At 42.1% G+C, this 15,086-nt stretch overlaps 1 protein-coding gene across 2 annotated transcripts in view; it reads right to left on the minus strand.

Moving 5' to 3' along the window:
• Nucleotides 1–6,977: 6,977 nt before the first annotated feature.
• The window catches only part of DOCK1 (dedicator of cytokinesis 1), a 1,163,810-nt gene continuing 1,155,701 nt past the window's right edge, over nt 6,978–15,086 (minus strand). For both annotated transcript variants that reach the window (XM_085606236.1, XM_085606235.1), the window contains exon 52: nt 6,978–7,727. In XM_085606236.1, coding sequence (XP_085462362.1) covers nt 7,632–7,727 — 96 coding nt within the window. In that variant the 3' untranslated portion in view covers nt 6,978–7,631. The remainder of the gene's footprint in view (nt 7,728–15,086) is intronic.

The raw sequence follows: 15,086 nt of genomic DNA on the forward strand, positions 1-15,086 counted from the left end.
CGCAGGGTGGAGCCAGAATAATGCAGGGCGAGCCTTAATATAGTCTTCAATGTAAGGCAAATTAAGTTCACAATGGCAAGCATACTGTGAAGAAGAAATGGGGGCACCGAGGATTGTGCGACAGAATCTATTCTCTTCTTCCTGGATGTTTCCACAATTAGTAAATCCCCATACTTCTGCGCCATAAGTCGCGGTTGGAATACATTGAATTTAAACATCTTAACAGTAGCAGAAACAACCTCTGTGTTCCTAGGCTTGTGCAGACCGAGTATTATATTAGTACAATTGGAAAACTTTCTCCTGCAGTGTGCCACATGTTCAGCCCACAGTCCGTTAGAGGCAAAAACCAATCCTAAATAAGGGAAAGTGCGAATGCTTTGTAAACTGTTTGAGTCTAAAACAATTTATGAATTAAAATACTTCTTTGAACCACATGCCTTTAAAAAAAAGAGTTTTTAAAATTGGTGCAGAAATCCAAACTGGCCATAAAGTCGACAAAACCCCGCACCAGAATGCGGAGGGCTTTTGGAGTGCGGCCCATTAGGACCGCATCGTCAGCATATAAAAGGGCGGGGATTTTTTTGCCATTAATGCAGGGAACATCGTGGGTGAGTGTTACCAATGATTTATTCAGGTCATTGATATAAAGAAAAAATAGCAGAGGGGCTAGGACACACCCATTCCTAACCCCTCTCCCAACTTCTATATCTTTTGATACCTCACCATCCCTGCTAATACGCACCCGGGCGTGTAGGTCTTTATGCAGGTAAGCTAAAAAATGTACAAGGGACTCGTCCAGACCATAGTTTAAAAGAATATTCCAGAGCCATGACCTGTTGACGAAGTCAAAGGCCGAGGTAAGATCCATAAAGGCTAAATATATAGGTATTTTTTTTTGCTACATTATATTTGCCAATAGTCAAGTTGAGGTTGAGGCACTGCTCAACAGTGCCCATGTTGCTTCTAAACCCCAACTGACAGGGATGTAAAATCTGATCTACCTCGGCTAATGACCTAATCTTGTTATACAGGACCCTCCCTAAAATTTTCAGAGTATTATCGATCAGGAAAATCGGCCTGTAACAACTTGGGTTTGAGCGGTCCCCTTTTTAAAAAAATTGGCACAATAATACTGGAGGACCATGTATTAGGTCAAATGGAATTTGTTAAGTTATTAAAAACATTCAACAATAAAGGTGCCCAAAAATCTGGCTGACTTTTGATAAGATCGATGGGTAGACCATCGGGGCAGGGGGCTTTACAGCTCAGGCTCTGGTCAATAGCCTCCTCCACTTCAGATAAGTTAATCAAAACCCTAGTGGGAATTTCATACTCAATTGGAATAGATGGAACTGGAGCTAAATAAATCTTCGTAAAGTGTGCTTCCCATGCCTCACTAGAGATATTACAACTAATTGTGGTCAAGGGATGTCCCAGGGACCTCATGTCTTTGACCGCTGACCAAAAATCCTTCCAGTTTTTTAGCGTGACTGCCCGAGCAATATTATCCCAGCGCTCTCTTATAATTTCCTCTTTTCTGGCAGAGATAGCTGATTTATAGCGTTGTCTGAGGGATTTTATAAGAAGGCTATCTCTAGGTTTATTAACGAGTGCCCTACGAAGAGCTCTATTAGCTGCGGAACAGTCAGCGTTAAACCAGCCTGGACCCGGATGTGTTTCCTTGTTGGGCCTAGACAACAGAGTTTTGACGCCCATGCATAACTGCGTGAAGGCGTCAACTGCCTTAGAGTTGTGTTCCTTAAAGGATAGGCAGATATCAATTAATTCAGGATATGTTCTTACCATCCTGCCAAATAAAGCTTTTTTGTCTATACCACGCCAGACCAGTCTAAGATTATCGGTGGAGGGGGACAAATCCCTTGCACCACACTCTTTATCATAGATCGGCCTGGGAGGAAAACTAAGGGTAAGGTTGATGGGGTTATGGTCCCCAAAAGCTGTGGGCACTACCTTGGCTTTTAACACATGACTCTCTAATGGTGACGTTATAAAAGTAAAATCTATGGAAGACGCCGAGCCCCTGCCTCTATAAGTAGGTTCTATGCATGTGGCTCTTGTGGGTGCAGCAACATGTTCCATCACATCTGAAAAGTTATTTGTGCTTATAAGGTTTAATAGTTGAGCACCCCTATTGCATATTGATGCCTTGGCAGTGGGGTGAATAGCTGAGTAAATACTACTTGGTAACTTAACATTTAAATAACCCCCTAGACAAATTCCTACGGAGTTAGTGACAAGTTTCGACAACTGTAGGTTTGAAATTGAATACGTTGGTAAAATTCATATTGGGAACATTCTTAAAATCATTATTATAAAAATTTATTAAACAAAACGAGGTCCCCCGTTTGTAAATTATAGCCTGAAATTTATCATTGTCAGTAGCAAGGGCCCTTGCGCCGCCTCTGTCGTAATGTTAATCCAAATTGAAAGACCTCCTGCCGGCCGACCGAAGTTTTGGGTGGAAGCTAAAATATTAAAACATTCAAACCCCTCCAAAAATAGCTCCCTTGTAGCCCAAGTCTCCGGAAACATTAATATGTCTAGTTTTAGAATTAGCTCCAGCAATCTGGCAAGTTCATCTTGGACGCCAAGCCAGCAACGTTCCAACTCAATATTTTAAGAGTGGGTTCTACCTTAAGAACAGTTGGAATATTCGATTCACAAATTGGGAACACAATTGGAAGAAGCACTGGCTCAGATAATACTAGTGTAGTCGTTGAGGGAGACAGTCAATCCTGATCCGATAGAGGCAAGAATCTATTGTATAGGGGCAGGGGAGAGGAAGTAGGAGGTGCTTCAGAAAATGATGCCCCCAGGAAAGGTTTGTAGAAATAACCCAGGGGTAAAGCCCATATATTGGTGGATATGTTAGAATGGTCCTCCTGTGCCGTTAGTAATGGTTTGACCACTGACGGATTACGAAAGTTAATAACTATGCAATCCCCTTTGATACTCTTTCTAGACTGCCCCACCCACCCAACTCTACGTACCATAATGATGTTATCAATAAATGGCACCCTAAACCCTTTGTGTTTAGATAACCAATCTACACTCTTATGGCGTAGTTGGTCCCATGATTCAACTTGATTTGGCCTTAGAGGGGGCACGCCTGTCAAGACCACTACATAGGGACAAGCCGCCGGGGGCAGATTTAACACCTCCCTGCTACCAGTGGAACCCGACAGAGGTATGATGTCAGTATCGACCTCACATGATATACTACCTACTGCGTAGGTGTTAATGTGCGCCGCAGTGGGTATTCGGGCAGAGGTAATAATCCGAGGCGTGTTATTAACAATGTACTTTCTGGATTACCGTTGTTAAAAATGCTATTTATTGTGCCGTTGCCCTCTGGCACAAAACACTTTTTAATTTTCTTACAAACATCACATGGGGTAGGGTTGGACACACGGGGCAAGATATTAGAATTAGAATTTAACACATTATTAGATGGTGCAAGTAAGTCTGTTCCCACAAGCGTAATAGGCACTGTGGGGCTGTCCTGGGTGATTAAATTCGTGTCAGATGTCTCGTGACGAGGCAGGAGCAGTTGATCCCTCAGAGAGGCAAAATGACTATTAAGTAGCTCTCTTACACGTTCAAAAACAGTGTCCACAATACGGTTGGTAACATCTTCACCATGTCTGAAATTCTCTAAAAAAGACAAGTCGGTTTCAGTCTGAGTATTAATGAAACGACAGGGTTCAGCAGTTGGGGTGTGGACGTGGGCTACAACAGTCTGGGGGTTTGGAGGAGCACGTATCCATGAGCTCAAGCCAGAGCGAGATACACTGGGGCAGGTGGGTTGCTTCCTCTTGGCACTAGTAACTTTGGCGGGCTTTCTTTTTCGTTTAGTCCTGATAATTGCCATCGGGGCCGTCGGGGTATCCAGGGCAGTTACAGCTGATGGAGAACCATCAGATATGGTGCCATCAAGAGGAACCGCACAATTGGTGCTGATACCGTCAGCTACGCTAGCGTTCTGATAAATGCCCACCGAGTTTAGAGGAAGAGGAGGTGCCCCCACACAGGGAGAGACGCCTCTTAGTCAATTCGATCTTATTAGATACAATTCTAACAGCCCTTTCAAACATACTGTCAATACTTGTCGTAGTCGGCCTCGGGGGTAACTGCCCCACTCGCTTTCCCATGATTGCGTTGGGCCGATAAAACAAAACAAAAGGAGAGAAGTCATTGTTCTCACCTCAGTGGGCTTGATGAGTACAGCGGGCTCTGATGAAAAAGGAGTGGCCCAGCCCAGTCTCCTCTGGGTTTTGATGGGCTTTGACGAGCCCGGCCTCAGCCCAGGCTTTGCCAGGGCGCGGCCCGGGCACGCCCGGGCGCAGCCCGTGCTGCAGGAGCCCTGTAGGCCTTTTAAACGCCTCCTGGCACTCTCTGGTGGCGGCGTGCGTGCCGCAGGGGCTGCTGGGACAATTGGTCCAATTGTTCCCCGTAGTGTCCCAACGCTGGAATGGCCACAATGTCTCTGGCGGCGGTGGCGGCACCAACAAAGCAGGTGGGTGGCAGAATCAGGGCAACAGTTATTTTACATATAAAGGTATTTTACAGGCCCTGGGCGGTACTAGGGACTTAAAGATAAACTAAATATACAAATTGTTGATAAGTCATTGTAGCCATTTTTAGGGGAGAGGTGCAAGCACTTTAGCGGTGGTTAGCAGTGGTTAAGTGCTCAGAGTCCTAAAGCCAACAAACGGAATACAGCAAAAGGTGGAGGTAAACAGGCAAAACCTTTGGGGAAGACCACCCTAAGGCTGTCCGGTCTAACACACCTAATGTGATCTTTGCTAAGTAGGTTTTGGCACTTACGAGTACCTCCACAACCCAATTGTATTGAATCTCAGTTTGATTTACACTTACATACATTTTCGCACCTAACTGAGATCTTCTTTATACAAGTGTGTTCACACTGACCATTTTGAAGCAAGGATTATTTTGTACCTAAATGTCATTTTTGCAGTTACGTGAGATACAGCAACCCTGCTTAATTTGCTCCCTGGGTAACTTTACAACTTAACACGAGTTCCATCTAAATGTGATTTTGCAGATATACGTAGTTTGTGCTTCTTAAAGGTTTTCACACTCGTTGATTTTTCTTTTCAGTGTGCTCTCAACCAAATGTAAGGTCATACTGATGCACAACTTTAAGACCTAATATGACATCTTAATACCAATTTTTCTCTCTTTGTACTGAGTGACCCCAGTTGCACACTATGGCTGTGCCAAACATAAGTTGCTATTCAAGTCCTCTAATAGCCACCAAACCTAAAAAAGACAGCTTCTTTTCACTTCAGACTCCAGGATGTATGCAGCAAAACCTCGGACATTCAGTTCCATCTGGCCCACCCAAATGTAAGTCAAATAACCCAAATACCAAGCCCTGGCAGCTAACCTGTTAACTTTAATCAATGTAAATTCATTAGAATGACTGAACTACATTAAAAACTAAGAACATTCCCTCCTGGACGAATACACAATGTCTTTTCTCCTTAGTCTCACGAAACACAAACATTCCTTATAGTAAGAAAAAGCTATCTCCAATTACCATCACCAGAAATCCATTTCGTCAACACATTTTCTTGATACCCTGATGATCTTATAGGCTTCCATTATGGGCTAGGGGCATTGAAACAGACATCATTTCTGCACACTTTGCCATGATTACCTAACCCCCTTCCTCTCCCCAACTCCTCGTTTTTACCAACACAGTCCGGGGGGATTTAACCAGACATCATAATGCAAACATGACTTGAATTCAAGAACCATAATCTGCAATAAAAAAACACGTATACAGTGACACAGACAAACATACTGTCAACAAATTAACAGCCCACCACTAAATACAACATTCCCCTGTCAACCAACCTCCCGGTCCACTCCAGCTGAACTAAATTAATAGCACAAACATGAGCTTCTGCAGGAGCATGCAGCCACCTCTTTGGAATAATTCACACTAGGGGTGTGATAACTAACTGAATACTTCATTACAACCAAGTACTACTTACCACACCGAAATTCTCTTTTCTACTTCCTACGTGAACTGCTTTGCAGGACACTGAAGCTGTATAACATGCACAAGATGATGTACGGTCTGCAAACCAACACTGCCATCTCTCTTTCCAACAGTCTGCCCGGAGGAACTGCTCACCTATCCTCCATTACATCTCATTAGACACACCAACTTCTCAAGAGGCCAACAAGCTAACTGACCACAGTGCTTCAGAGACTTCATCAAGGCACATTACTGCTAACAGACCTCAAACATCTGGAAACTCTAATAAAGGTTTCGACAATATATCCTATCACCACAATCTCCACAGAAGGACTTCCTAAACTTAAAGATGAATCTGCCCAAGCAACTGCAGATGAATCATCTCATTTCTCTCATGCATCCTACACGCTGCATCAAAACTGCACTCTTGAACTGTAGGTTTGTGGTCGCTACTGCAACTTCCCATCTACCCAAATGTAAGACTTTAACGTTGACTCTGCTACAGTCAGAGAACCCTGATTCTGCTCATCTCCCATACCACTGTCTGACCTCTAGCCTACAATATCCTCCATCTGAATAGAAGAGAAAAAAACTCAATAGAAGAGAAGTAACTGGTGGAGGAGTAACTGGTGTCATGCAGCACCACAGCAAACCTAGGAAGTAAAGAATATGTACAGACATATGAATCACAGAAATATACAGTTCACAAAGAAATACATGTATGTGTTTGCATCCATTAGCATAAAAAAGCCAGAGCTTCTATCTTTGTCAAAGCTTGCTCTGTGGTACTTCTTCAGTCCTTTTCTCCTGGTAGTCCAACGCTACCAGTACACTGAAACATAAATATGATCACATAAGCAACTTACATTTCAGGACATAAAGGTTTAACTTGAGAGTTCTATAATCCTATGGCGAACACAAACATGAATAGAAAAAGCAATTACCATTTATTATTCCAAAACACATTTATTGTTGCAGCCAATCATATCTTCAGACAGAAGAGGAACATGGCACGGTGGGAGAAAACATAATAAACTGTGCTAATATGCAAGGAAAAGGGAAATTAAAAAAAATATTTTGGCAGTTAAGAACATTCCAGGACTCGCTTTTCTTAAAAAGATGCTGGGCCTAAACCATTCCATCTGTTTAAACGTTCGGACCATCATTTGCAGGCATTTTAATAGCACTATTGTTAAAAAAGCAAAGCTTCCCGACCTAAAAAGAAACATCTAAAAAAATCTAAAAACCATATACAAACGTCTGTACAAAATGATGAGACAACCATAACCAGGTCACTCTCAGTTAATTCCATAACGTCTACAATATCATTTACATTTCATTAAAAAATCCACTTTAGCAGTTCAGTAATCATTCGTGAGAACCATACTAGACACCCCCCTCATAAATTAGTATGAACAAACCAGGAACTCATTCAGAATTCGCCTATGCTTTGAAAGTACAGGACAGGCTTCAGTTTGGTAAGAACCGTTAAACTGAGTGTTAGACACCACAGGCTAGAATGAGGTAAACAATGTATTTCGACGAATACCCAGGGGGACAACAGTGTTAGATTTTTGTTTTAAAGGGTTTTCTTGACACGTCACTGCACAATGCCGGAGTCCGTCGACACTTGTTTCCGAGCGCTCTTTGGAGGAGGTGGGGGCGGAGTTTTGCTCGGTAATGGCGGTGGAAGATGCTGAAAAATATGAATTTTGAATATAAATTAACGCCAGTAATATATAAAACGGTTCTAACAAACGTTAGACTGCATAAGAGAGAATCAGGTAGCAAATAGAAAATGGGTCCCACTAATTGTTGCCTCAGAGTTCATCCCCAAAAATGTAAGTTCCCTAGTTCAGGCTTGCGCGTGGCTATTTGCTAACGGTATAGATTTCATTGATGACCCTGCCCCATTCCTCACATTTTATTGATCAGCCAGTGCAAGGCCCCAGCGTGTGTCAACGTAAGCAGGACTTCCAGGGCCCCATAAATATAACTGGTGTCATGCTGAAGAGTGTATTGGTTGCAATGGCTTTTTATTACCTGGCACTCCCAGAGGACAGTAGTTGGGGGTTCCAGCCCATTGCCTCAATTAGAAGCGACATATAATGCTCATAAGCATTTCAGAAAAGTCTAACAAATGAATTATTTGCACGTCCTTATTTCCTCAAAGTCATGCTAGACAGACAATGGGCGTTGGCATGTTTTTAACGAAGTTCTTCTTTCATAAACCCAAAGATATTTAACACTTAATTACTTAGCATACACACGCTCATATTCATCAATTTTTAAGGGGGAAAAAACCTCGTCTAGTGGTGTTAACATTGCCTTTACAAAGTACAGGCTTAAAATTCTCTAGAAATACGAAAACGGCAAAAGCTTTAAAGTAATAACACACTGTAAATTCACAAAAGGTCCCAGTGAAATAAGAAAAAGCAGCTTTCATCTTTCTCCCTTTCATGCATGCAATGTATACGTTTTAAGCACTTGAATACATTCACAGAGGCAACATTTCATTTTCAAGTATGTCCTAGGAGCCAAAGAACAATTATCAGGAAACTCTCTAAACGCGTTTGCATCACTCAGAAAACTGACCAGCAATTCTGAGGTGAAAATTGCCTTTTAAGGCTGCATAGAAGATTTAGATGGAATTGTTATTCCTTTAAATAAACAGAAGATCAGATCAACAGGAATAAGCGTCACCAAATTCCGGATTTGTGTTCTAGTCCATTTCAATAATTCTGCAATTTGTTAATGAAGAATATTGGTACAAACTAGATTGCCAGCATAACCTAATGTTGTTTAGGCATTGGTTGACATGCCTATCCTTATGCAGGACAAAAATGTGACAGCAAAAACATACATTGGTAAAGTACTGTGTTCACCTATCCTTGATGCTCACATTCCATCTCAATCTCAAATCGTATATGTTACCAATCCAATTACCATCGTTTCCGAGGCACTTGTTTCATCTAAATATTGGGGCATAAAGGCTTTTGTAATAGAGACAAATGCACCTAGGGTCTATCTAAATTGCTGCTGTCAATTTTCGTATCAGACTTTATGGAACGCATTATGCTTCCATCATTCATGAACAGAATTCTAGTTGAAAGTCCTGGAATGTTATTTTTAAAATCTACTACAAATCATTGTATTTAATACCATGAAATATTTCTTTTGTTTGAAGTAATCTCTGGAAAATAATTGCAAACTATTTAACTTTTCTTCGGATTAAACACAGTGGCAGCTACTACGCGAAGGCGCCACCGCTTTAAGAGGAGTGCAGCTGAAAAATAAAATGATAATAACCTAGTTATTATCATTGTATTTTTCACTACGGGCTGAGTTAGGGCGGGGAGGGTCTGGGGTTACGGTGGAGGAGTGGTTTGTCTGCTCCAAGAACGCATGCGGCCATGCAGTCATGGCACTTTGGATCTTCCCCACAAGGCTTGCTTTATGCAGCCTGGTGAGGAACATGCAAAGCCTCACAGTCCCAGTCTGAGCACCGAACCACGGCAATCAGACCAATCACAATGCTGCATTGCAGCATTGTGGTTGGCTTAGGGGAGGGAATATAAGTGCATAAGGCTAGAGAGTGTGACACCCCCAGACATCAGCACAGCAATCGAGGGTGGATGCTGTCACCCCATTTTTTAATCATCTGTGCATGCAGTGTTGGTCTGGGGCGTAGTATGGTAGGTCATTTGAATGAGGTGAGAGTGCAGGGACTTGTTTTTTTCTCTTTTCTATTCTAATTGTATAGCAACAGCCTATATATTCTGAATACAGATACAAAATTGAATCATGATTGTTGCAAGAAATTAAATGTTGTTAATGCCAATTTTCAAATTTTTATAAATGTTATTAAAAAAAGAAAAACATAATAAAATATGAAATAACAGTAACCAAAGTTGTTATGTGGAGAGTAGTATCTCAGCATGCCCCATTTTTGAGCTTGAGGAAGCCACCATTAAAGAAATAGAGGTCGCGTGGGAGATCGTTTATGAAATTATATTTCCTCCTTTTTGTCCCTTCTCCCAGACCTATTTAGCAAGGGGGTGCCTTTTTTATATTCCTGGCTTAGGGGAGGGAGCCTGTGTGCTTCCTCATTCCTTACACTACGGAAGCAGGGGAGAAGGCAGCTGAAGGGACCGAAGGGGAGAAATGGCCGGCCGGCACGAAAAGATACATGGATTTAAAAAAAAAAAAGAAAAATTGTGTCCCCTCTATTTGTCTTAGAGGGATGGCAAAAAAAGACCATTTTCTTGATAGTATGTACTCCTTCAATCAAGGGGTGGGAGAAGTTTCTGAGTGAGTTTGTAGACAAGTGAGAAGGACGAACTTCCAACTGCAGTTCATAATTGCGGTCACTCAGAAGGAAGAAAAATAAGCCTAAACCCTACACACGCTTGCTTACGGAAGCCCTCCAGAGTCTGGCAAAATAATTACATTTGAAATTACATTATGGTAATTACATTGCCTAGACCCCTGACAGATTACTTTAAATCAACTTCCTCAACAGACAAACCTGTGGGCGGCACCTGCGCCTGCTGACATAATCCGCCTAGCACTTTGGCAGGCAGGACTTCTCACATGTTCCCAATGCTTTAGAAATTGCTTTCAAGAACTGTCAGGGACCAGACAATGTAATATACTTAACGCGACTACTATTCAGCTCATTACATTGCCTGGTCTCTGACAGTGCTTAACAGCACAAGTGTTCCTTGTTCTTTTCATTCATCACTGCGGGGAACGAGGAAAACATGTGCTGCAGTGCATTCCATCTGAGACAGGTGGATGTGAAACCAGAAAAAATTTGGGGAATTGACCAAGGTTTTGCACTTGCTTACTGAAGAATTCCTAAACATTGCCCACACAATTCCTTAATTCTACCACTAAATAACTTGCAAAATATTCTAATCTCTAAAATTGTTCACAAATTAAATTGTATCGTACCATACCTGTATCATCACCCAATTCCTTTAAAGTACAATGTGCGAGGGAACAGCAGCCAAAAGGCCAAACAGCATATCAACCACGATATTTGCTTCAAGTCTGGAAGCCCACATTTCACCCTAATGCAGCATTGAAACTGCAAAAGTACAGATAGCTTATTACACCAGAAAATTACCTAACAAGGGAAACCGCTCTATACTTGTGCTCTTTGAACTATCAACAGACTGTGACACCACTAACCATAAGGTACATGAACATCTCGAAGACTGTTCTTGATTAGTTAATTCCTTTCTTCATTTCATTGTGAATGGATATCAAAATCAATGGATGGATTCCTCCAGAAGGCACTCACCTGTCAGATGCAAGTGTCTCATACTTAATAATCCACATTTGTAATACTTGCACTCAGGATTTTTGGTCCAGCCACAGAAAACATCTGACCCCTGTGAAGCTAATAATATGTATTCCCTCTTCAATAAACTGATGACACACTGCAGTTCACAAAGAACTACTTGATGGCACTCCAGTGCCTCAAATCATCTCCAGACCCTATCCAGAAATTGATGCCTGTTGCCTCTTTGAAATTGTATGTTTTAGCTGCTTATCCCATAATGGCTGTTCAATATGAATCTTTTTAGCTTTTCTCCCTCCGCCAAACACTCTAATTCCTTTGCTGCCATATGGCTGCCTTATAGACTGACCGTCTGAAAAGAAATCCCAAAAATTATTGGATCAACTGAGCATTCTAAAAAGGCTAAAACAATTCCTGTCTGCTGAAAATAATTAATTGTACTACTAGAGAGCATTTCTCATGTCTCACAATAACAATGGCAAAGCAGTTCACACCACATTTTGGAGACAGCCCACTTAAAGCTGCTGTACTTAGCGCCACCTGCGGTCACCCATCAACAGAAATTCCCACGTCATGATGCCTCTGAGATAATTTAACTAACTCCCTTCACCCACTCACATTAAATGTAAGACTGACTGTGACAATACAAACAAAAAGACAAACAAAACTTGGGGTCTCTGTAATCCACCAGCAAAAAGTTACATATTATACAAGAAAGTACAAGGAATGGTAAATAGCCATCATAAAATGGTGGACACCCCTGTAAATGTCTGCTGGGAAAGATTTAGAGGTTGACAGACAAAGTAGTGTCAGAGGTAATTACCTTCACCACCCGAGAGTACTCTGCCCACTGAATTTAGAGATGACCTCTGGCCCTCCAGTCATCTCTGTATATTGAAAGGAACTACTATCACAGTGGTTCCTTTCATTTTTACTGAATGTTTGGTACATGCCCACCATTGGTTTTGATGGCCATGCACCAAACTTTATGCATTTTTTCTTTTTCCAAAACAAATTGCCAAAATGAGAGTTTGATTTTGGAGAACGATAAACAAATGACCACCACCACTTTTGGAGCTTCCTCCCAAGGTGTGGGGGTCATTATTTGTTTTATCGTGTCCCTGACACAGTGAAAAAAAAGGTATTACATTGTCCACCGTAAATAGGGAGCGCAGTGTAATGTTCTTCTTCCTCTGTTGGGTGATCAGAAGAAGTATTCTATTGCTGGAGCCAACAAGGGCTCAGTCAACGGACACTTAAAGCCTTTCTGACTATAAATGAGGCAGATGGCAGGAGGGTGCGGTGAGGCAGGGTACACCGTCACAATTGCAATGAGGTAACCTCTCCACCAAACTCTAAATTAGGGCCAAAATCTCTTATAACCTCTTTTAAAGGTGAGAAAGGTGCTGAAAGAGGCAAAATAAAGGTCAGCAGCGAGCGGAAGAGATCAAATAAAGGTGAGAAACAAGCGGACAGAGGCAAAATAGAGGTCTGAAACGAGAAGCAAGAGGCAGAATAAAGCTCAGAAACTAGCAGAAAGATGCAGAATAAAGGTCAGAAACAAAGTAGAAAGCAGCAAAATAAAAAGTCAGAAGCTAGCACAAAGAGGTACAATAAAGGTAAGAAGGGAACAAAAAGAGGCAAAATAGAGGTCAGAAACCAGCAGCAAGAGACAGAATAAAGGTCAGAAATGAGCAGAAAGAGGCAAATTAAAGTTCAGGAGCGAGCAGAAAGAGGCAAAATAACTGGCAGAATGAGCAGAAAGAGGCAATATTTAGGTCAAAAACGAGCAGAAAGAGGCAAAATAGAGGTCAGAATTGAGCAGAAAGAGGCAAAATAGAGGTCAGAATTGAGCAGAAAGAGAAAAAGTAGAGGTCTGAAACTAGCAGCAAGAGGCAGAATATAGGTCAGAAACTAGCAGAGAGAGGCAGAATAAAGGCCAGAAATTAGCAGAAAGAGGCACAATAAAGGTCATAATAAAGGAGAAAGAGGCTAAATAAAAGGTCAGAAACAAGCAGCAAGAGACAGAATAAAGATCAGGAGAGAGCAGAAATAGGCAAAATAGAGGGTAGGAGAGAAGAGGCAGAAAAAATAGCAGAGGAGACATAAAACTAAAGGCAGGAGAAAGTAGCGGACTGCAGGCACGCTGGACAAGAGGACCGTCACAGGGGGAGCTGGCACGAGGACCTACTCCCATGTTGCCCCCTTCTTTTTTTACCACAAACCGAATGACAGACTCACTCATACACTAACACACCCCTCACACACTCATGCACACACACAAACCCACCTAGAGACTCACACACACTCAAAAACCCATTCAGAGACTCACTCACACATTCATACAGCCACTCATAGACCCAGAGACTCACACATCCACATACAGACCCATTGAGACACTCATGAACCCATTCATAGATCCACTCAGATAGTCATGAACCCACTCACAGACCCACTCAGAGACTCCTGCATGCTCTCACAGACCAACTCAGACTCATCCACCCACTCACAGACCCACTCAGACACTCATGTTCCCATTCACAGACCCACTCTACAGACTCATGCACCCACTCACAGATCCACTCAGTCATGCACCCACTGACTGGCCCACTCATTCACCCACTCACAGACCCAGTCAGAGACACACACTCACCCCCTCAGGGACTCATCCATCCAGTCACAGACCTTCAAAGACACTCGTGCATCCATTCACAGACCCAGTCAGAAACTCACAAACCCACTCACAGACTTACTCAGAGACTCATGCACTTACTCACAATCCCACTCAGAGACTCATGCACTCACTCACAGACCTACTCGGATATTGACAAACCCACTGAAAGACCCACTCAGACACTAACACCCATTTACAGGCTTACTGAGACACTCATGCATTCACTCACACAATCACTGTCAAAGGTAAGAGGTTACATTTAGGAAATACAATTTCAACCTTAGACATTCACTTAATAAACCAAAGGTTACAGAGACATTATAGTTAAGAAACAACATTAAAAAATCTTAGAAATTCACAGAAACAAACATAGGTTACAGCTACATGATAGTTACAAAATAGAAATAAAATAACATTAGAAATTCACTGAAAAAACAAAGGTTAAAGGGACGTTATAGTTAGGCTCAGATTTCACTCATACAAAACCAGTAAAATTCAGCAGTTATGGTTAGCTGGGCTAACTTTAACTTGTGCTCCTACAAGGCACTGCTTATGACCTCACATATTACTCATGACATGGTCAGTGACATCACTGATGACATCTCAAATGACATCACGGATGACATCATTCACAGATGTACTCACACACCCATTCACACCCCTATACAACATCTCATACACCCACTAAGATGCCCACACAGCCACTCACATACCCATTTCCAGAACCATACAAGTACTCACACAACCCCTTACTCAACCATAGAGCTACTCACATATCCACTCACTCATACAGCCACTCACACAACCACTCACACACAGCCAGTCAAACATACAGCCATTCACACAGCCACAAACTCACCCATACAGCTACTCACACACCAACATATTCAATCATACAGCCACTCATACACACACACCCAATCACCCATACAGTCTCTCAACACAGCCACTCGCTCACCCATACAAGCACTCACACACCCACTAACATACACATTCACACATCCATACAAGCACTCTCACATCTGCACACTCTCACATACAGTCATTCACAGACACTCACTTTCCAAAACAGC

The sequence above is a fragment of the Triturus cristatus genome, chromosome 1_2 (assembly GCF_964204655.1).
Source record: "Triturus cristatus chromosome 1_2, aTriCri1.1, whole genome shotgun sequence".
NCBI lineage: Eukaryota > Metazoa > Chordata > Amphibia > Caudata > Salamandridae > Triturus > Triturus cristatus.